This window comes from Callorhinus ursinus, unplaced genomic scaffold, assembly GCF_003265705.2.
Source record: "Callorhinus ursinus isolate GAN/ISIS: 27379988/994484 unplaced genomic scaffold, GSC_fseal_2.0 scaffold1, whole genome shotgun sequence".
Taxonomy (NCBI): Eukaryota; Metazoa; Chordata; class Mammalia; order Carnivora; family Otariidae; genus Callorhinus; species Callorhinus ursinus.
In genome coordinates, this window is record NW_027397063.1 from 46,642,627 (window position 1) to 46,665,402 (window position 22,776).

General features: G+C 40.3%; 1 protein-coding gene across 1 annotated transcript in view; it reads right to left on the reverse strand.

Moving 5' to 3' along the window:
- The window catches only part of MORC1 (MORC family CW-type zinc finger 1), a 182,259-nt gene that overhangs the window by 53,871 nt on the left and 105,612 nt on the right, over window positions 1-22,776 (reverse strand). The window contains exon 17 of the mRNA XM_025866329.2: window positions 18,098-18,236. Within this exon, the coding sequence (XP_025722114.2) occupies window positions 18,098-18,236 (139 nt within the window). The remainder of the gene's footprint in view (window positions 1-18,097; window positions 18,237-22,776) is intronic.

Sequence of the window (22,776 nt, forward strand, 5' to 3'; positions counted from 1 at the left end):
CTAGAACCCTCAGTTTGTTTCTCAGAGTCCATAGTCTCTCATGGTTCATCTCCTCCTCCGATTCCCCCCCTTCATTTTTCCCTTCCTTCTCCTAATGTCCTCCATGCTGTTCCTTATGTTCCACAAATAAGTGAAACCGTATGATAATTGACTTTCTCTGCTTGACTTATTTCACTTAGCATAATCTCCTCCACTCCCATCCATGTTGATGTAAATGTTGGGTATTCATCCTTTCTGATGGCTGAGTAATATTCCATTGTATATATGGACCACATATCTTTAAAAATGTATTCTTCCCTTTTCTTTCAATATTCCAATTATGCAAATACTGAATCTCCTTTTCCTACTTCTATTATCATTTTCTTTTGTAATTATAAGAAGTCCTTCCTAATTTCTATTCATTTTACTTGCTTTTTATCCTCTATAGCAGGAGATAGATAGCAAATTTTTTTCTGTGAAGAGCTAGACAGCAAATATTTTAGACTTTGTAGACCACATAGAGTCTCTGTTACATATTCTTCTTTTTTCAATCATCCAACAATGTAAAAATCATTTTTAGCTTAAGGGCCATACATGAATAGGTAGTGGGCTAGATTTGGTCAATGGGTAATAGCTGACTCCTGCTCTATATCCCCATTGGGTTTATCAGAGTGATAATCTGCCTTTGTATTCTTTCCAGTTGTGTGATTTATTTTTTCTATTTCTTCCTTGAGTTCTACCAAATCATGTTTCATTTTCATTGTCTCTTGCTGTTTCAACATCTCTTCCTAAGTTCTTATATTTCTTCTTTGAGGTCTTCCTTCATAAAAATAACTTTTTTTTACTAAGTAAAAACTTGTTTCCAAATGTGTATGTAAAACTTCCTTCTGATCTGTCAACATTTCTTTTTTTACATTTCCAGCTGTACTGAGATAAAATTGACATACAGTTCATTGCACATAACTCAAGTGTACAGTTTGATACGATCTGACATATGTATAAAGTCATCATAATAATCAAGATAATGAACATATTGATCATCCCCAAAAGTTTCCTTGTGCTCCTTTGCAATCCCTCTCTACACTCCTTCCTACTCCCTGATCTTTCTCTCAATATAGAATTTTCTAGAATTTCTAGAATTTTCTAGAATTTCATTTTCTAGAATTTTCTATTAAGTGGAATCATATAGTATGAAATTCTTTTCTGGTTTCTTTCACTAGGAAGAATTATTCTGAAATTAAACCATATTGCTATGTCAATCAACAGTTCATTCCTTTCTATTGATGGGTAGTATTCCACTGATTGGCCAGACCATAATTTGTCCTTTCACTTATTAATGGTCACTTAGGTGGCTTTCAGTTTTTGGCTATTACAAACAAAACTAATATGAGCATACAAGTTTTTGTGTAGACATATGCTTATTATGTTCATATGTGTATTTGCTTGGTGAAGTATCTGTTCAGATAATTGCCTATTTTTAATTATGTTGTCTTCTTACTGAGTTTTTAAAATTCTTTACATATTCTAGATACATGTCTAGTGTCAGATATTGTTTTTATAAATATTTTCTCCCAGTCAGTGGCTTGCCTTTTCAATTTCTTAATTGTGTACTTTGAAAAGCAAAAGTTTTTTTTTATTATGTTATGTTAATCACCACACATTACATCATTAGTTTTTGATGTAGTGTTACACGATTCATTGTTTGCATATAACACCCAGTGCTCCACGCAGAACGTGCCCTCCTTAATACCTCCTTAATCACTAGGCTAACCCATCTCCTCACCCCTCTCCCCTCTAGAACCTTCAGTTTGTTTCTCAGAGTCCATCGACTCTCATGGTTCATCTCCCCCTCCAATTCCCCCCCTTCATTTTTCACCTCCGGCTATCTTCTTTTTTTTTTTAAACATATAATGTATTATTTGTTTCGGAGGTACAGGTCTGTGATTCAACAGTCTTACACAATTCACAGCGCTCACCATAGCACATACCCTCCCCAATGTCTATCACCCAACCACCCCATCCCTCCCACCCCCCACCACTCCAGTTTGTTTCCTGAGAAAGTTTTTTAATTTTAAAGAAATCCAATTTTTCAAAACTTTTTTTAGAGCTGGTGCTTTTTGTATCATATTTAAGAAATCTTTGCCAAACCCTAGGTCACTGAAATGTCTCCCTATATCTTATTCCAGAAGGTTTATAATTTTAGCTTTTACATTTAAGCTATAGTCCATTTCAAGATAATTTCAGTACTGAGGTAAGAGTCAAGGTTCATTATTTTGGGGGATATATGGCTATCCAAGTGTTTTGGTAACATTTGTTGAAAGGTTATTCTTCCTCCCATTGAAATGTATTGGTCTCTTTACTGAAAAACAACTGAATATATATGTGTGAATCTATTTCTGGATTCTCTATTCCACTGCTCTCTAGGTCTCTTTTTACACCAATATCACACTGTCTTGATTACTGTAGGTTTATAATAAGTCTTGACATTAGGTAGTGTCGGTCTACCAACTGTTCTATTTCAATGTTATTTTGACTACTGTTGGCACTCTATATGAATTTTAGAATGTTGGCAATTTCTACAAAAAAAATCTTGCTTGAATTTTGACTTGAGGTTGGGTTAAGTCTGTAGGCCAGTTGGGGAGAATGACATCTTAATAATATTGAATCTTCAAGCCCATGAACATAGGTTATCTCTCCGCTTACTTATTTCATGTAATTTTTTCAGCAATGTTTTATAGTTTCTAGTCTACAGGTCTTGAATATCTTTTTGTTAAATTTGTCCCTAGGTATTTCACATATTCTTTATTTTTTGACTGTATTTCCTATCGTATTTCACATCTTTTAATGCTATTGTAAATAGTATTTTTTATTTTAGTTTTTAATTGTTTGCTGCAAGTATGTAGAAACAGTTGATTTATACATACTGATTTTGTACCCTTGCACCTTTGCTAAGCTCATTTCACCAGTTTTAGTCACTTTTTTATAGATTCCATCTGATTTCCTACCTGGACTGTCACAACTAAAAAGAAAAAGTTTACCTCTTCATTTGCAATCTGAATGTCCTTTATTTCTTTTTCGTTCTTTCTTGCACTTGTCTAGAACTTCCCGTACAATGGTGAATTGAAGTGGTGAGAACAAACCTCCTTGCTTAATTCCCAATCTTAGGAGAAGAGAATTTAGTCTCTCACTGTAAGTACAATTCTAGCTGTAAGTTTTTTATAGATTGCCCTTTATCACACTGAAACAGTGTTCTTCTGCTCCTGACTGGATGTGAGTTTTTATCAGAAATGGATGTGGTTGCTTCTTGTCATGTCATTTGTATTTTACTGGATTTTTTCTCTTTTCTTATGGAATCTTATTTTTATGTTATATATTTATGTGGTACCTTGTTCATATTTCACTGGAATCTTTTTTTTTTCTTTTTGTAGGATGCCTTTTTTAGCTGCTATGCTAGTTCATTTCTTAAACATATAAGAGTTAGGTTTTCCAGGACTAGCTCTTTGTCAGTTTTCTATCAGAAGGGAGGATAGGATTCTAGGCAAGTTTTTTTTTCCCCCCACAAGCCAAACTTTTCTTCTCATCTCTCTTTACACACACACACACACACACACACACACACACACACACACACAACCTCTGCAAATATGACTTTTTGAGTACTTTCATGTGCATTCCACATCACTTCTGTGAACCAGAGTAAGTCCAGTAGGGCTCCTGTTGCCTCCTAGCTAGAGCAGACAGTGGTGATCACTTTTCCATCTCCAGAAGTTCCCTTCTTCACTAAGTGTGTTTGTATTAATTCTTTAGATGTGCTATTGCTGGGCTGTTTCTTGCATTTCTCTCCCCTGCCTCCTGTGGAGTTCTTGCATTATATCTTGACAGCTTTGAGCGGCCCTGAGCAGTATTTTAGTATATGTCTCTTGGTAGGATTGAAATTTGAGTTTACATTTTTGTTGTCGTTTTCCTTGTTGTCCTTAGAAGACTTTCAGAAAAAGAATGGGAAAATGCTGTTTGTATAGCCACATTTATACTAGAAGTCTCCTATTAGAACACTTTTACCTCTCTTTATTATGATATGTATCACACTGAGAGTTATACATTAACATGTATGTCTCTCTCAAATAGACCTTAAACTTCCAAACTCATTTTTTATCTGCGGTACCTAACACAGTGTTTAGCACTTTATAGGTACTCAGTAAGACGTTAATGATTGAAAGGATAAATAGATGTCCCCAGAGCCTATGGCTCATCTATTCCCCACAACTGAAACACTGCCACAAGTATACTCTGCATACGTAATGTGACTACTTCTCCACTCCTGTTGGATTATTATCACATCTTTGAGATGCTTTGTATTAAATGCGAGTATATACTCTCCTCCAATGCTTGCATCACCCTGGGACGAGCTTTGTTCCTGACACAGCAAAATGGATTGAGCCTGGCCTAGTAACAATATATGATACAGTTCAATTATGTGGGTTTGCATCATTTTGGGTACCGGCTTAAAGATAAAGACTTTTGCTACTTAGTTTTAGTGTAATGACTTTTGACCTGTACTAATCACCCCACTAAACTAGAATTGTGGGTAAATAAAAGATTTATAAAGTCCATAAACTTTCCTCTTCTGCATTAATTTCAGAGTGGTGTTTCTACCGAACTTCACACAGTATAGAAAAACAGCAAAAATTAAAGTGACTCAACTACATTTTGAGCAGAAAAAAAAACATCAATAATGACGGTCAAAGAAAACATTTTAAGGCAAGACAGAAGCCAATACCAGACACTGAGACGGCCTCCAGACATCAGGAATAATGCCTCCAGATGAAGGCAAAATTCACTCATAATGAGAAGAACACCAGCAGTAGTGGGGGGAGGAGGCCTGCAATGACAGGTGTACTGAATACATTTCCCCATATGGTTCCATAACCCAGAAAGGTTCACTACAGTCAATGAATAATTTCACTATATCTACAGTAAAGGTACACCCTATCCTTAATCACATTGGACCCGATTCTTTGACCTCTCTGAGTCCTGTTCATCTTTCCCCTTAATTTCATCACATGCTTTCCTTCACCTTGTAACTCCGGGGATTGCCCAAGGTAAGTGAACTGACACCAGTCTTCCCGTCTCTTAAACCCTCTCTGGCTCTGCAGTCCTTTTACTTCCTTATAATTTACATTTCTTCTAATTCTCTCAGGATTATCAATGCTCTTCATAGCTATTGAAACTTTTATTCTCCCTCAGTTCTTGTCTCTTCTTTCACTTTATCACACCCCCTCTTGGCTTCCCTTGCATTCCCCATTCTGCCTGAGAACGACAGTTCATCACCTCAGCTGTGCTCTGCCACACCCAACATGACAAACCCCAGCCTTAAACCAATCAGATCATCGATCATTTTCCCTGTCCGCCCAGAAATTTCAGGCTGCTAAAACTTGCATAACTGTTGAACCCACACCATGAAAAATGCATTGGTCTCATCCTCTCTGGATTTATTCTTTTACTTATCGTTAGTTAGCTTCTGTGCCCCTGACAAAGGTTTTTCCAAATCTTCATTATGCCCTGTACACAAAGCTTGCCTCTCACCATCGGTCGATGGCCCTGATTCTTCTTTAGAAGAAACAAAACTAGATTAGTAGGTTTGTATGACTCCCACCGGTGACAGCCCCCCCCCCACCGTTTACCTTCTCTCCCACAGTCCCAGAGGGGAAAAAAATGCCCCTCCTCTTACCCTGAGTTAAACTCTCTAACTGGGTCCCACTAATCCTTCCTTCCTGTCTTTGCTGGAATCTTTCTGTACCAGTCAGGACTCATCTCTGCTGTGAAGTCTCCCCGATTTCACTGGCTCCCTTCTCCTAGTCCAGAAACACTGTCAAACCTCTCCCAACCACAAATTTACCTCAACCCTACCACCTAACACTCTAGTTACAAACTTACCTTTCTTTCTCCACTCCTTCGGTACAATTTAAAAGTAGCTTATTACTCATGGCCCCCACTTTACTTTTCATTGACCCCTCAACCCACCTAGCTTCCTCTAGGAAACTTATCCTGCTGATCTGAGCAATGGCCTTTAAGTTATAAAAACCAGTGGGATCAAGACAATGAGAAGGTAAGGCACAGACTAGAAAAAAATATTTGCAAAAGAAACATCTGATAAAGGATGTTTATCCAAAATATACAAAATAAAAAAACCTCTTAATAGGTTTTCAATAAGAAAACAATCAAACTGATTTAAAAATAAGCCAAAGATCTTTTTTTTTAAAGATTTTATTTATTTATTTGAGAGAGAGAGAATGAGAGATAGAGAGCACGAGAGGGAAGAGGGTCAGAGGGAGAAGCAGACTCGATCCCGGGACTCCAGGATCATGACCTGAGCCGAAGGCAGTCGCTTAACCAACTGAGCCACCCAGGCGCCCATAAAATAAGCCAAAGATCTTAACAGACACATCACCAAAGAAGATACACAGCTGGAAAATAAGTATACTAAAATATGCTCCACATCATAGGTCATCAGGGAAATGTAAGTTAAAACAATAATAAGACATAATAAATAAATAGCAATAATAAGATACCACTACATATCTGTTAAAATGGCCAAAATCCAAAATATTGACAACACCAAACGCTGGTAAAGATGTGGGGCAACAGGAACAATCATTCGCTGCTGGCAGGAAAGCAAATGGTACAGCCACTCTAGAAGATAGGTTGGCAGTTTCTCAGAAAGCTAAACATACTCTTACCATTTGAACAAGCAACAGCACTTCTTGGTATTTACCCAAAAGAGGTGAAGATATAGGCCCACACAAAATTCTGCACATGGATGTTTATAGCAGCTTTATCTATAACTGCCCAAACTTGGAAGTAACCAGGATCTACTTTGGTAGGTGAATGGATAAAATGGTATATCCAGACAATGAAATATTATTCAGTGATAGGAAGAAATGAGCTCTAAAGCCATGAAAAGATATGAGGAACCTTAATGCATATTACTAAGTGAAAGAAGCCAATCTGAACAGTCTAAATGCTGTATGACTCCAACTATATAACGTTCTAGAAGAGGCAAAACTATGGAGACAGTAAAAAGATCACAGGTTGCCAGGGGTTGAGTGGAAAAAGATGAACGGAGCACAGAGGAAGTATTTTTACGGCAATAAATATATTCTGCATGATATTATAATGATAGATATATGTCATCGTACATCTGTTCACACCCATAAATTGTACACCAACCGTGACCCTAAGGGTCTACAGTCTTTGGGTAATTATGATGTCTCAAAGTAGGTTCATCAGCTATAACAAATGTACCACTCTGGTGAGGGATGCGAATAACAAGGGAGGCTATGCATGTGTGGGACAGAGAATATGTGAGAAATCTCTGTATCTTCCTCTCAATTTTGTTGTGAACCTAAAATTGCCCTAAAAGAAATAATAAAGTCTTAAAACAAAGTGGACTTAGTGCAATGCCCAGATCCTAAAAGACACAATGGTAATACTTGCACACTTGATTTAATAATCCAGCAGAATTAAATCAATCAGATTACTGATCATTTTCCCTGTCCGCTCAGAAATATCAGGCTGAGCTGGGGAAAGGGGAAATGGGAGAGACCAAAACCAAAACACTATAAAGCAAGATTAGAAAGAAAGTTTTCTGAAGCACTGAGACAAAAAGTAGGGTATTTCAGTTTTACCTATTGAAATACCTTCTGTGGAAACAGGGATGACATATAATTAGTGAACTAAAATAAATTGGCCCATGTTAAGTGTACTAAATGAAGTTGACCTTAATGAAAAACGTTACCAGTTTCTCCAAAAGTGTTCCCTTCTTAATTACAGACAGATAATTCTACTGACAGATGCATTTCTACTAATGGATGAAGATTAGTCATGGAGCTGGCCTATACTTTTTTTAATACAGTTTTTTTTTAAATCATGTATATGCTTTTTTTATTTGAAAAACACATTTTTACATCTTTAATTGCATATTCTGTAAAACAGAAATCTATGTAACTGTTGATATGCTTCGAATTCAGTCTCATTTAATTAAAGAGTAGTTTCCTAACAACAGCATGTTTTTTATCATCACCATCATCTTCAGACTTCAAAGAATCATCATCACCCTAGAAAGCTTGCTAATACCAGCATTCATTTTTCTAGGACACTTATAAACTCTCCCAGAAAGACTCTTAAATTTCTTTACATGATTGGGAAGTCCTGAAAATCACAGACTGAATCAGCAAAAGCTGCATCAGATGAAGTATCTCCAGCAGCAGAAGAGCTGAGTGATCCCCAAGCTGGGAGGATTTGTGGTACATAAGAATCATCTGAGGAGTGAAGCAGAAATGCCAAGATGCCCAGGCTTCAGTCCCCAAGACTCTTGTTCAGGCAGTCCTGCAGATCCCTGGTAATCTGTGTTTTTACAAACCTGTGACATTCTCATTTAGACGACCCAGTCATCATAGAGTCACTGCCCTGGAAGGCAGGGGGTTCTCCCCTCTAATTGTATCTGTGCTTTGTGATACTAGAGAGAAAATACTTCTAGGCATGTATACCATTAGGGCTTTCTGAGCAAATTTTACTAAAACTTGAGACCTAGAATAGAAGAACCAACCTTGGAAATTGATTTATGACTAATTAGTAGTGAGAGAGCATCTGAAGACATTACCTCCAGAGAGATTTACCTCCTTGGAGGTATATGTTTACATTTTAAGGGAAGAATGGAATTTGAGACCATGAGGACATTGCCTGGTTTATAAAGCTGGAGAAGCTAGTCTTATCTTCCCCTAGAAAGATATATTTATATTCTAAAGGGTAAGAGTAAGAATGCAGGATGCCTCCCAAAGAGCAAAGGGTTATGTGCGTATGGAGGGGAATAGGAAGGTGGCTGTCCTTCTCCTAGATAAACATCCAGATTCTTTTCTTTTCTTTTTTTTTTTTTTTTCCTTTTTCTCAGAGTTCTTTACCAGTAGTACAAACTCTGGTATATATAGGACAACATCTAATCTGACTCATCTCATCCATTGCCTCAGGGATACAAATCAGGACAAATGCGAATCAGCACAATTATTTGCTATAATTAAATAATAATTTCCTTTGCTCCAGAAACCTCATGTTTATATTCAGAATAAAATGAACAAATACAGATATTTAAAACTTAACGGCTTATAACAAACATGGGCAATATTCACAGGTTCTAAAATTTCTATGGGTCTTTGTAAACATCTAGTTTAATCCCTTTCTTTTTATTATTTATTTATTTGAGAGAGAGAGAGAGAGAGAGAGACAGAGAGAGAGCAAGTGTGGAGGGTGGAGGGAAGAAGAGAGAGAATCCCAAGCAGGCTTCACGCTCAGCCTGGAGCCTGACGCAGGGCTCCATCTCACAACCCTGAGATCATAATCTGCATCAAAATTAAGAGCTGGATGCTCAACTGACTGAGCCACCCATGTGCCCCTAATCCCCTTCTTTTTATTGGGCTCAGGGATACTAGGATCAAGCAGGCCTGAGGTCTGCTGCCCATAAACAAGAGCTGGGACCTGCAGCTAAGGATCCTGACACCAGGCCAGTGCTGTTCACCACATTCAGCTGCCTCTACCATCTTTCAGAGTCCCCCTAAGCATCCTCCCTCCGTACCGCCTTCCAAAGAGATCACTGCCCTCCATATCTGCCTAATAGAGACAGAGCTCCTCAAAAAGAAAAATTATGATTGTTGCTAGCTATTAATTTCTCAATTTCTCCCACACTGAAGAGCTATCAATCTAAACTGAAAGTTAAGACATCAGAGCAGTTCAAACAGCTTTGAAATAAGAATCAATCTCTCCTCTCCTGTTTATGTGACTTAAGCCAAGAGAGGGACACAGCTTCATAACAGAGGGAGGGGCCTGGAGCCTGACTGTGTCAGAAGACTATGTTCTACAGTTAACATCGCTCTTGGCAAGCTACTTCTCTGGGCCTCAGTTTCCTCTTCTATGAACGAGGAATCATAAAAACCATAGGACTGTATAGGGTTTCAGTGAGTTGGTACTCTTAAGGCACCTCTAACAGTGGTACATTCCAAGCAGTACTGTCATTTAATCCTTCCATTCAACGTTCTCCTTTAACTCCTCACCTACAAGAGGGAAACAAACCGTAAGAGACTCTTAACTGTAAAGAACAAACTGAGGGTTGATGGAGGAATGTGGGTGGGGGATGGGCCAGACGGATGATGGGAATTAATGAGGGTACTTGTTATGATGAGCACTGGGTGTTGTATGTAAGTGAAGGACCACTGAATTCTATTCCTGAAACCAATCTTGAACTGTATGTTAACTACCTGGAATTTAAATAAAAATCTGAGGGGCACCTGCATGGCTTAGTCGGTTAAGCGTCTGCCTTCGGGCTCCTTGCTCAGCGGGAAGCCTGCTTCTCCCTCTTCTGCTCCCCCTGCTTGTGCTCTCTCTCGCTCTCTGTCTCTCTCTGTCAAGTAAATAAGTAAAATCTTTTTAAAAAATTAATTTAAAAAATTTGAAAAAGAAAAAAATTAATAACATCCTCATTTACAAAATACATACAGTTAATCACTCAGGGTAGTTTTTGAATTCACCAAAATATATGTGGTTATGGAAATTTCCGGGAAGAAACTGGAGAAGAGAAGGGGATTGGAAACATGAAAAATATGCACTTATCTTTAATACACAAACCCCTGTGGAGATCACATGGCCCAGTAAATGCAGAAACAAGTGGCAGATAAACCATGGAACAAATGAAGCTTTGGCTTCAAGACCCCTCCCCAACACAGGTCCCCTCCAAGGCTCTGTCCCCAACTTCATACTTAACGAATTTTGCAGTTTCTTTTTGGATGGACAAAACTGTACATACTTCAAGGTCCAAAACATCTAGATCTGCCCTTGTTAAGAAACATTTTAAGTAATACTTATTTTCAAATACCAGGAATTATTACTAATAGTCTTGGCTAGAAGACCTCCTTGAGGATTCTCTGAATAAAGGAAAGGGGATTCTAGACCATTAGAAAAAAAAGGTCATGGGCAAATAACAGTTAAGTCTCTGTGTCTGGATTAGATCCCTCAGGTCTGTCAAGAGACTGCCCTGTGTTAGAAGGTTGGGTCCGGGTGAGCAAGAGTGACGGAAGGAGCGGGGGTTAAAGTGCTCGCTGGTCAAGGACAAGGTGGAAAATAGAGATTGCGTATGAACTTCACTCGAGCCTACAGGAATTAGGACACAGGAAGGAACCAGACTCAAAGTAAGAACACGATCAGGTGGCAAAGGCTTAACAACGTTAAATCAAGAGGCACAAGATGTGGGGTTTGACTTCAAAATCAGAACGATCAGGAAGTACAGATCCTTAAACTGAACTGAAAATGTGAAGCTCGGTCCTCAGTAAGAGGGGAGATGAGGTCTAACAAGATGAGACACGGAATTCGAGCTTCGAGGGGAAGACTCAGGAGCACCCGTGCTCAGTGATGCTCAGCGGTGCTCAGGGGCATGGGCTCAGAGGCACAGTGTTCCTTTAGAAGGGACCAAGGAGTAGCCTGCTTTGGAAGGAAGCCAAATGTCTGAACCTTACTCTGAGCACTCAGGAAACGGGTCCCACTGTGCTTCCAGGGTACCAGGCAGCCTCTGGTCATCCCTAAAGAGCATGCACACTAGTGGAGAACTGGTCGTACATGCAGTTCAGGTGCCCAAGGAATTTTTATAGGGCAGAGATCTACTAGGTGTACTTGCATTGCAACCCAAATTAGTATTCCCTCCAGTGAAAAGCATTTCAGACAACACACCTGAACTTCTCCTCCCTCCATCTCTGTGGAGGTGAACAGGAATGACCGACTGACATGCAGAGTGAGGGATGTGCTGTGGCAAGACTGCTTGCCTCTGTCAAAACTGCTTCTGTCCTTCTTGGAGGACGGGCAAGTTCCCTCTGGACCCCCGTTCCTAGTGGCCCCCAGCAGCTGCCCTGGGGCCTGCTTGGGACACCCAGGAGCAGAGAGCAATGGATGGAATCTCTTGGTCCCACCCTCCAGGGCAGAACAGGGTGACTCATGAAGCCAGGAAGAAGGACTGCCCTGAGCCCCTCACACCCTGTGGGCTTCTGTTCCGGGCTGTTCTGAGGCGCCTCTAACTGCTGGCACTGGGCCAGTTTGTGCAGTAAGCCACGAACAACGCTGTTCCGGCAGGGAGTGCGACGTCTGCTCCTCAGGAGAGGATGAGTTAGAAGGTGCGCATCTTCTGTGAGACATCTACTGTGCCCGACACTGAGCCAGGCATGGAAGTGGGAGGTACAGGAGAAAAAGAACACCTGATACCCACCTCTAGAAACTTCTAAAGTGCCACACAAGCTATTTGCTTCATGTCTCATTGGCTGTACTGCGACCACGGGGCCCACAAGTGTGAGTGTATTACACATTAGCCCTTTTGGAAAAACAACGCATCACTGCAGAGAAATGGGATCTTTCTCGCAAGAGTAATAAAGTAATTCAACCACAGCGAAGGTAATAGCTTCTTGTTAGACAAGGGTCTTTAGGTGTCATAAATTTTCGATCATGGCAATTTATGTAAGAAGGCTGAAAAGTACTCTCAATGAATAAATATATTTTCTAAGGCATCTGTCTCTGTGGTTTACACAGATTTGAAATCTCAGCATCCTACCCAATAATGACACATTTAAAAGATTAAATTCTAAATGGGGAAGTGCATAGTCTTCATTACACAGTTGTATTCAGATATGCCACTTCAATTTGAAAAACACAGCTAGAAGTTCAGAAAGTCTTCTTTGCTCTACATTTACTGCTAAAACAACCAATGTGGGAATTGTCAGATGACACGCTCTCCTTTTCTGTGTCCACATGAGAACTGCAAAAGAACAGAATGCTATTGCTGGAAACCCTTTTCCACAGGCACGATATTTTACACAGGCTCTGCACTTGATGCAAAGACCATGAACATGACAAATGAAATCCAAATATAGTCTCCATACTCCCATGCAAATGCCACACCTTATTCTGACCAAATATAAGAACACCTTGGTCCCTGATAATATATGCAGAAGGTGTTAAGTCTAACCTTTGCAGAGTCAACCAATTCAGTCAAATGAAAAATATTTGTTTTTGTACCTATTTTGTGAGGAGTTCTGCATAAATCAAATTATGCCTTCAATCTTGCATTCACTGTTTGGTAAATACTTATTATGTGAAAGGCCTAGGTGTTTGAGGAATGGAAAGACGAATAAAAATGGCCTCTTCTTTCTAAACATTCACAGTCTAACATAGGAGACAGAACAGTTACACGAGTAACTATCATACCAGTTAGAGAGTAAAACATGTTCTAAGAAAGACCCACTCAGGACAAAGAGAACTGGAAAGAAGATGACATTTTCACAGGTAGGAAATGAGAAAAAACTTCATACAGGAATGACATTATTTTTGGATCTTGAAGAACAGGAAAAGAGACAGAGACCACTCCAGACACAATGGAAGGAACAAAGGCACTCAGAACAGCAGGGCGAAGGAGAACACACCTAAAGAATAAGGCAAGGCTCAGGAAGATTCCTGCAGAGGGGAAGACACTGCAGACGACCTTTGAACAACATACGTATTGGGACCCCAACACTTGCAGAGCTGAAAATCTGCATACAACTTTTGACTCCCCAAAAACTTGACCATTAATAGCCTATTGTGGACCGGACGACTCACTCGTAACAGTCAAACACTTATTTTGTATGTTAGATTGATTACATACTGCATTCTTATAATAAAGTAGGCTAGAGAAAAGAAAATGTTATTAATAACATCGTAAGGTACATTTACAATACTGTACTGTCTTTATCAGGGGGGAAAAAATCCACAGAAGTGGACCTGCACCGTTCAAACCCGTGTTGTTCAAGGGTCCACTGTAATGCCAGAAAGGCAAATCGTAGCGGATTAGAGAGAGCCTAGACTGTAGGATAAGAAATATTAACCAGAAAGGATGAACCCAGAAAGACTCACAGGATACATAAGTGATACAGCACACACTGTAAAAGCAGGGATTATATAAATATGTACCCATTAACATTACTTCTGGAGAAATGGGTAATAGAGTAGGCTTTATTCAGGGAATCAAGTTCCGACCTGTTTTATAATGACTAAGGGCTTTAAGTGGATTTAAAGTGGTACCAAAACACCCTGAACGAGATGCGCCTAAACTATGTGCCATGTGCATGATTATGACGCAATCATCCTTGTCATACAATAGAAGGTGGATGAGAATCTAAGTCGTGAGTTAACTGAGAAAAGGGCAAATTTGACTGGAAAGTTCCTGGAATGCAGAGAAATTGATTTTGTAACTCTACTCTATGGTTTTAAAATTACTGTTTAGGTTTACTGAAAAACAGGATAACAATTATCCAGGTAATATGCCACTTAGTAGCTGAGCAGTCAAGAGTGGCGCAATGAAAATGAAAATGCTTCATCGTGTGGCCAGCAGGTGGCACTTGTCACTCGGTATAGAAAACAGCAGGTCTTGAGGAATGAATTTGAAATGTGGAGTGAGGAACAGATTATTCATTCATCTCTTCAGAAAGGAGAAAAGACTGGGGAATGGGCTGTTTCAGAAGCACAATTTACAGAGAGTGTCTTGGGTTGCTTATCAATTACATCTTGAAATTGAGCTCTCCTATCAGGTTACCGAACTTCAGTATTTTCCTTAACAACTAGGTTTTGCAGTATCAGTTTGTTGCCTTTGTAAATGTTCTTAGGTCCTTTCTGTATTTACCCTTATGAGACTGTGAGCAGATCCGTGCTGAAATTAGACAAAAAGGAAACAAGTTCCAACTTCACCATTTAAAAATGTGTGATTGTGATTGATTCAAGTTATTTAACATCTTTGAACTTTACTTCCCTCTTTTGCTATAACTGATGTAACTGTTCTGTTTCGGGGATTACATAAGATACCATCCGTGGAAATGACAGCTTTGGACCTAGCTACCTCATTTTCTCCTGGAGGACCAGATCTAACCACTGAGATACCTCTTTCACCAAAACAGCTCCCTGACTCACTGTAAGCACTGTCTAACCAGGGCATCAGGTAGGTGGTGCTCCTAGAAGTTAGCCACTCCACACAGCAGTAGGGTGCGTGAGGGGTGGGGAAAAGGCTGTAGCTGCCGACTTCACATACTACTACCATAATACTCTCTCTCCTACCATTATTCCGTCACTCCTGCTTGTCTGTAACACAAAGCCCAGAACCACAGAATCTAAGATCCAGAAAGGTCTTTGATGAACGTAGTCATTTCCCAGATCAGGATGCTTTCTGCCATGAAAGATGAAATACGAGAGAGTAAGAAATGGGATGTGCAGATTTAGGTCATTTTTATATTTGTTTCCCAGTCTAGTCAATGGATAAGTGAGTAGGCACTGGCAGAGGGAGGCAGAGAGAGAGAGAACCAGAGGGGGCAGACCATAATTCCATGGCAAGCACCTTATTATTTCCGGATATTGGGAGAATGGGCACCACCAGTAGACATGGTAAATCATGGTCACACACTAGCCAGTTCCCGATTTTCCAGTGGTATCTACCCTGCACCTGAATCATGTCTGCATTGTACCTACAGGGCACCAATGCCCTACTTCTCTGGCTTTCCCAGCCTTGCCTGGGTTGTACTCTAACAGAGCTTCTTTTAAAAGGCAGTCAGGAAGAGAGTAAATTTACAATGAAAACTGGATGGTTTTGAGTCTTGTTTCAGCATCAGGCAGCTATCACCAAAATACAGTTTTGGAATACTTTCATGGGTTATTTTTGTGAAAGGGGGATTGAGGTCACCTTCCAGAGGTCTACTAGTTAACAATTAACATATTTTATAATGAGTTACACGGTCTTTGAAAGAGAGATGTCACACAGATGCTGAGTCTGTTTTTTTTTTAAATACGTAAGTTTAGCATGTAATCTGAAGGATTGGCACCGTGAAGGAACAAGTCAGTGCTGATCTCCAAGTCCCCTTTTATAATGTTTTTCTCACCTATAATGCCTGCCCTTTCTCCCAATAGACTTCAAGACACAAGCTAAGTGCCACCTCTTCTGTGAAGCCGTTTTTTGACTAAAGCGGCCCTCACCCTCTCTGTATAATAAACAGCTCTGGTGGTTTCAGTTGTGATCACACAGATACTGAACTAGTATCGTGTGGCGGTGGTCACTAATTTTCAAATAGCTCTTAGGCTTGGTCCATGAAAAGACTTTATTACCTGAATGCATGTTCTATTTATTGACCCAACAACTACTGAGTACCTACTGCTTGCCAGGCACTGTGTAAGGTAACAGATTTACACTGAACAAAACCAAGATTATCCCTGCACTCACAGAGCTCACACCGTGGTATGAGAGTGATTCCATCTTCCCTGCAATGCCCAGCATGGGACAGACCCAAAGGCAAGTATGTGCTCAATGACCACCTTAAAATTAACTGATTGCCTGTGGTTACGGAACTCTAAACAAAGCTTTCCTTGATGACACAGAATTAGGGTCAGTTCAGGGCACTGAGTACTGGGAGTTGAAGATGCTAGGATTACCTACCTTCACAAAAGCGGGCAAGGGAGGATTCCTAGGTCCTTTGAACTGAAGGGAGCTAGTCTCTAGGCAAGGACTGCTAAACTTCTTTGTTTATACGTCAAACAGACTGAATCTATAAACCTGGCTTATGAAAATCTCAACTACCAAGAAAGAAAGAATAAGCAGAACGGATGGCCCAAATGGGTTACCCCAACAGCTACCATCAAAATCTCTACCTTACTAATGAATAAAACACCCAATACTAAACAAACAAAAAGGTAATCAAAAACCTCGTGATTGGCACTATTACCATCCAAGGGTCAGCTCTGACCTCCATAGGAAAGAAAAAAGCATTCAGAGACTGCAATAAAGACAGAGGCATTTCAGGAGACACTGTCTGCCTTCGCAAATCTACAGGGAGTGGCAAACAAGAAGCAAAAAATCAAATGAAGACATTCCACGTTGGAAAGATCTGACTTTACCTGCTTGTTTATTAAAGAAACTTCAGGCTGTGATATCCTTACTTCTGACCCGTGTTATCAAACCCACAACTAGAGGCTCTAAGAACTACAGAAAGTTTCACCAATCTGGGGGGGATGGGGAATGCTTAAGAGAATGTGTTTGCAAAGTGACTCTCGGTGTCTTCCCCAGAGACTCCAGACTAAAAACGAGGGTCAGGTTTCCTTGCCTGTGATCCCAAGTGGTGGCTGACTTGCATGGCAGATCCCTAGCAAAGTGGGAGAGGAAAAGAAGAAACGAGGTAGAAAAGAAAGCTGATCTTCTAAAGGCACAGGAATACACATAATAACAATAAGGTATTAAGCCTGAGATTCTTTATTCCTGCTCCATAAGAGAATTTTCTATTCAAGTATTTCATTTCCTGACATTTACAGAGGAGTCAACACAATTGGACATATGCTGCTGACCTCCTCAAGTTCTATTTGAGGAAGCTGATAGGCTCTCCAATTCAAAATTGCTGAATTCGGGTATTAAATCTATAAAGTAAACAGAGATCTAATTACTTTATTAGTTAAGAGATTAAAACAATATTTCTGCATATCACTTTTTCTTTCCCTTGAAAATGTCATGGTTACTTATGTTTACTGATAGTTATGTTTTATTTATAGAATTTTCGTAATAATTGAGTGACACTGATTTTCTGTATTAATAGGCTAATATTTTTTAAAAGAACAACTCTTCACCTCAAAAATCCACCCTCAGGGAGGAAGCCCAATGAAATAAAAAGAGCCTAGCCTTTGGAAACATACCGACTCACGTCCCAGTCTTGACCGTGTCACCTGTACAAGGCTCTCTGTGCATCTGCAGGGTGGAAATAAATCGCCCTGTTTCTCTCATGCACTGTTGTGTAGATGGGCTTAAATATGACAGGTAGCTTTTTTTTTTTTTTTTCCCAATTCTTCTCCCTTCCTGAGCCCCTGGGGCACTTGTACTTGTCTTAGAACAGTCCTTAGAGCCAAAATTAAAAGTGATAAAAAAGGATGGAAAAAAGAAGCTACACAATTTACAAGGGTGAAGCACATTAACTGATTCCCACACATAAAACGAACAGCTCTGGAGTTCAAGTAGTTTCTGGAAAGAATAACAGCTCACCTGTGGCTGCGGGTCTGCCAGTCGACTGTGATACCTCTGGATCGCCTCTCGAAGTTGTCTCTCTTTCTCAGTTTTTGATGGTGACACCGAGCTCATGGTGCCCAGAGGGATGGAAGGCAGGCGTTCTGCCTGATGACAACTTCACAATCAACAGGAGACATCGTCAGGAAGAAATATAAAACTATTGTCTATAAAGGATGATTTACTTCTATAAAAAGATACTCTTTATGCCTTATATCCAAAATTTGAATACAAAGGAAGAGCAGTGTATTGATGACCTGAGGTTAACACATGAAGTTAAATCCCCAGTTCGTGTGGAAAAGAGCTTAAGGGGAAATGTGGAGGATGGTATATTTACAAGAATGGGAGCATATATTCATTCTTTTACAACTGCTTCATTTATCCTGCGTGATCACAAAATGAGGCCTTTTGCAAAAACGCTTTTAGATAATTGGAGCTTATCTCATTATTGCTAAACATTTTTTTTCCCAAAAAAATGTCAGGTAGGAATCTGTAGGTCTCTGTAAAGGACACCAAATAATTCTGCTTCTGAAACACGTGGATCCACTGTGAAGGCTGAGTGTAAAGAGCAAGGACCCGTGGGACGGGATGCAGTGCTCAGTGACAGCCTTGCAGGTCACCGCACCCCGGGCAGCCCTTCATCACGGATTAGCCCCGTGATCCAGCGACAGCAGGTGCACATCCTTCTCTCTCCAGCTGCTGGCAGCCACTGTGCTTCCCAGGCTTACTGCTGTGCTGTTCCCACATGCTCTATAACCAAGTAGAATTGTATGTAGATGCACAAAAACCAGACTGAGAGCCTCCCTCGTTATAGTGACATAAAATACTAACGACTTTTGAAACATAGGGCTCAAGAGGCTGGAGGTCCTTTTCTTTCCTCCCCCCGCCCCTACTTTTGGTTCCCTGGCTATGTTCTGGGGAGCTGAGTTAGCCAAACTATCAAAAAATTGAGATATTACATTGTTTCCCTTGGTATCAAGGCTTGTCAAGGATAAGAAGCTGGGCTCCCCCTGGGCGTGGCGCTGTTCAGAGTATGGCTGGGAAAGTTCCGGAGTGGAGCAAAAGGTCAAGGTCAATTCTAAGAGCCTGCTTTACACACGGGTTTTTCTATTATTGACTGGAACCAAAAAGAGGGGAGAGGGACAAAGTTTGTATGAAATAAATGTGTTGTTAAGCTAGGACAGGGACAAGGAGGTTGAGCCTAGAAAGAGGGCTTTCTCCCTTCTGAACCAGTGCAGGAAAAAGAGCAGACCCAACCCAGGATTCCTGTTTTTCAGGACTGCAGGGCATGTTTCCATTCCCCCAGCAAGAGAGAAGAGTGAGGAGCTACAATCAGATTCAAATACGACTGTGAAAAGACACTTAATTCCACCCACATATGGTATTTGTTGTTACTATCACTTTAGAAAATAAGGTGGTAGAGAAACCAATCAGGGAGCATCTACGATAAATACAGCCGCCGGCGGTATGGATTCGAAGACATCTGTGGGGTGGTACCTACAAAATGAACGTTAACTTAAAACCATTGAGTTTTTATTCAGAAAAGAGAAACCTCGAGTATTTTAATAAAACACACAATCCATTCAATGATCTTTAAAGATTTTAACTTGCAAGACGACCCATGGATATTTCAAACATCCTTCTCACAATTCAGACTTTTTTGGTGTGATCAAATGATCGGCATCCTTTTTACCCTGCTGCTGATCCCTATTTCCAAATGCAGATAAACGCATAGCATGGATACAGCGGAAGTATATTGATACCTATTTCTCAGGTACTATGATAAAAAATGTCTAGCCTCCCTCTGTGTTTAAAGCGGGAGAGGAAAAAATGCTCTGGTGGTCCAAAGAATGGCTTCATTTTACCCCACCGGGGTGACCAGCTCGGAATAACACTACCATATTTGTCAGATGGTGCATTTTGTCACCACATAGCATACGACTGGCATGAGGCTTCCTGAAATGTAAAAGGGGGCCTTCGGAATCTAAAAAACAAAACAAATGAATAAACAAATAAAAAGCAGAATTAGACTTATTAATACAGAGGTTGTCAGAGGGAAAGGGGTGGGAGGATGCGCAAAATGAGGGTGGGGGAACAGCTGATACAGGCTTCCGGCTGTGGAATGAACAGGTCACGGGATAACAGGCACAGCATCGGGAATGGAAAAGCCTCTGCGTGGTGACAGATGGGAGGTTCCCTTGCGGTGAGCGCAGCACAACATATACAGATGCTGAATCACTGTGTTGTACACCTGAAACTAATGTAACATTGTGTGTGAACTACAGTCGAATAAAAAAATTTAAAACACACACACGGGAGAGGATGCCTTCAGAGAGTGGGAGCGGTAAGGCAGAAAGAGTACAGGTCTGCATCCAAAGGCTTGGCTTCAAGTCTCAGCTCTAGGGAGGCATCCTGGACAAGTCACTGGGCCTCTCCTGGCCTCACTATTTCCCCCTCTGGGAAACGATGCAAGTTCGTATGGTTATCGTAAAGAAGAAATGAGATAACATACGTAATTGCTATGTAAGAGAAAACCGTAATTATGTTTCCTGCCTAAATTCTGGTTACACAGGCATTGTTCATCTAAATGCTGTTCACTGGCATTAACCCTGCCGACAACTGGCAGTTAACTGCTGACAATAACACTATACTTTCTGTAAATACAGTCAGTGCCACGTTTTACCCCATTACTCAGGCCTTCCATTCACCGAATGTTGCCTAATAACTATACTGTATTCCTCATCACTTTTATACACTGATTTTATGGGATTCTATCCGAATCCAATGGCATAAGGTCTTGCTATTTCATGGCATGTTGTCAATGTACACACGGTCCATCCTACCATACTGAATTAGAGCTGCAATGACCTCCAATAAGGGAAGTGTCAACTCTTAAGTAATTGCCCTCATAATCAGGAGTTTTTCTTTACACGTCTCCTAAATCTCTTGCTGTCACATTAAGCATATTTTTTGTCCTAATCTTTTCAGTGGAAATGAAATACACCTGGTCAAAATCATGTCATTGTATTTCAAGAATCAAGGACTTAAATTATAAGACAACGCTGCATTTTAAGCTTCTAAGGAAAACCATCAGTTTTCTGTCGACGTGGCTAAATTTCTCTTGCCTGTCATCACCGGGGGCACTATTTGATGTGTGAAAGAGACAGAATTGATGCAGCTTTGAAACTAATTTTGCAATGCTCTGTGATCGCACCACCACTTTTCAGGGAGGAGAAGGCGAGAGTGTGCCAATTCACGGACAATGGTAAGCTGGAGGTAAGGAAAACCGTAGAGGATAGAAACCAGTTCTATGGGTCCAAGAATGCCCCAAGACTGGGCTGAGAAGTCACAGACATATGTTAGATCTGTGGAAAGGGACCTAAATTCTCATGGCTTGTAACTAAGAAGCTCCCGGTATCCAGGAACTTAGTAAACTTAGTAAACTGTCTTTCTAATGGGCTCAGCTGGACCCAGAGAAGATGCATAATGTACTATGATTACACCCCATTCTAAGTGATAGAAAGCCAAGTGAAAGAGAGGTTCTGTCACCTATCCAAGATCTCACAGCTAATGGAGCCAGGGGAATCAAACACAGGCAGTCTGGCCCCAGAATCAGAACTCTAAACGCTATTCTAATGCTGCATGAAAAGTTCTTAGCTCATAGGAAGGGATCAATATTCATAACTATTCTTAATACTGAAACTAAGCCAACCCTTGGCTCTTATGTGGGAGATACTTAAGTTTCAAGCCAGGGCTAGAACCCAGCTAGGAGTCAGAGACCTTGGCCAGTAGCCTCATGAACAGGTATCTTAGCCCCCATTGGGCTTCAATTTTCACTTCTCTAAAAAGAAGGAGTGAGGCTAGATCAGTATTTTATAATCATGCTCCCTGGAGCTCCAGGCTTTTTAAAGAGTACAGAACAGAAATGAGAAATGGAGTCTGATTCACACACATCCCAGCTTCCAATTTAATCAGGAAAGTTCTGCATTTATCTTATGTATTTGGGGTCTGAACAAATTTTGTTTGGGGAAAATAGGTTCTGCTGAAAACCAAGAAACAAGACTAAAAACCCCTGGGCCGTGAGGAATCTAAGAGGCCTTACCACCTCTGGTATTTTCCTTAGTCTCTAAATATGGGTAACTTGGGAACTCCAGGTGGAAATGTTGGTGTGTGTTTGTGCTGTTTATTTTTTTTAATTTTCTTTTTTTTTTTTTTTTAGGGCTGGATAAAAACAACCACACAGAGGTTATTACTCTAATGTCTGTATTAGCAATATTGATCCACTTATCCAGGCCAAAGAACTTAGAACAAACTCCACGGAGAAGCAATGTTTGATTCAGGGGTGCCTTCATTAAGGGGGGGATACTCATTCTTTCCCTTCCCAAGGAAAATAATGTAAGCCTAAAGGGTCTGTCATAACACTGACATTCATCAATACTTAATCGGTCTTTTTCCTGTTTTAGTCTGAACTTCTTCCTCCAAGAGCACAAAGCAATGAAATCAATATGTGACTTAAATAGAAAAAGCACATGGTCTAACAGGTTAGTGCCCCAGGAGACACCCTCTGGATAAGACTCCTTTACAATAAGGCCATATGTTGTATGAAAATGAACTAGAAGGCAGAACTCCAACACTGGGTCATGGTCTCCTGCCAGTGG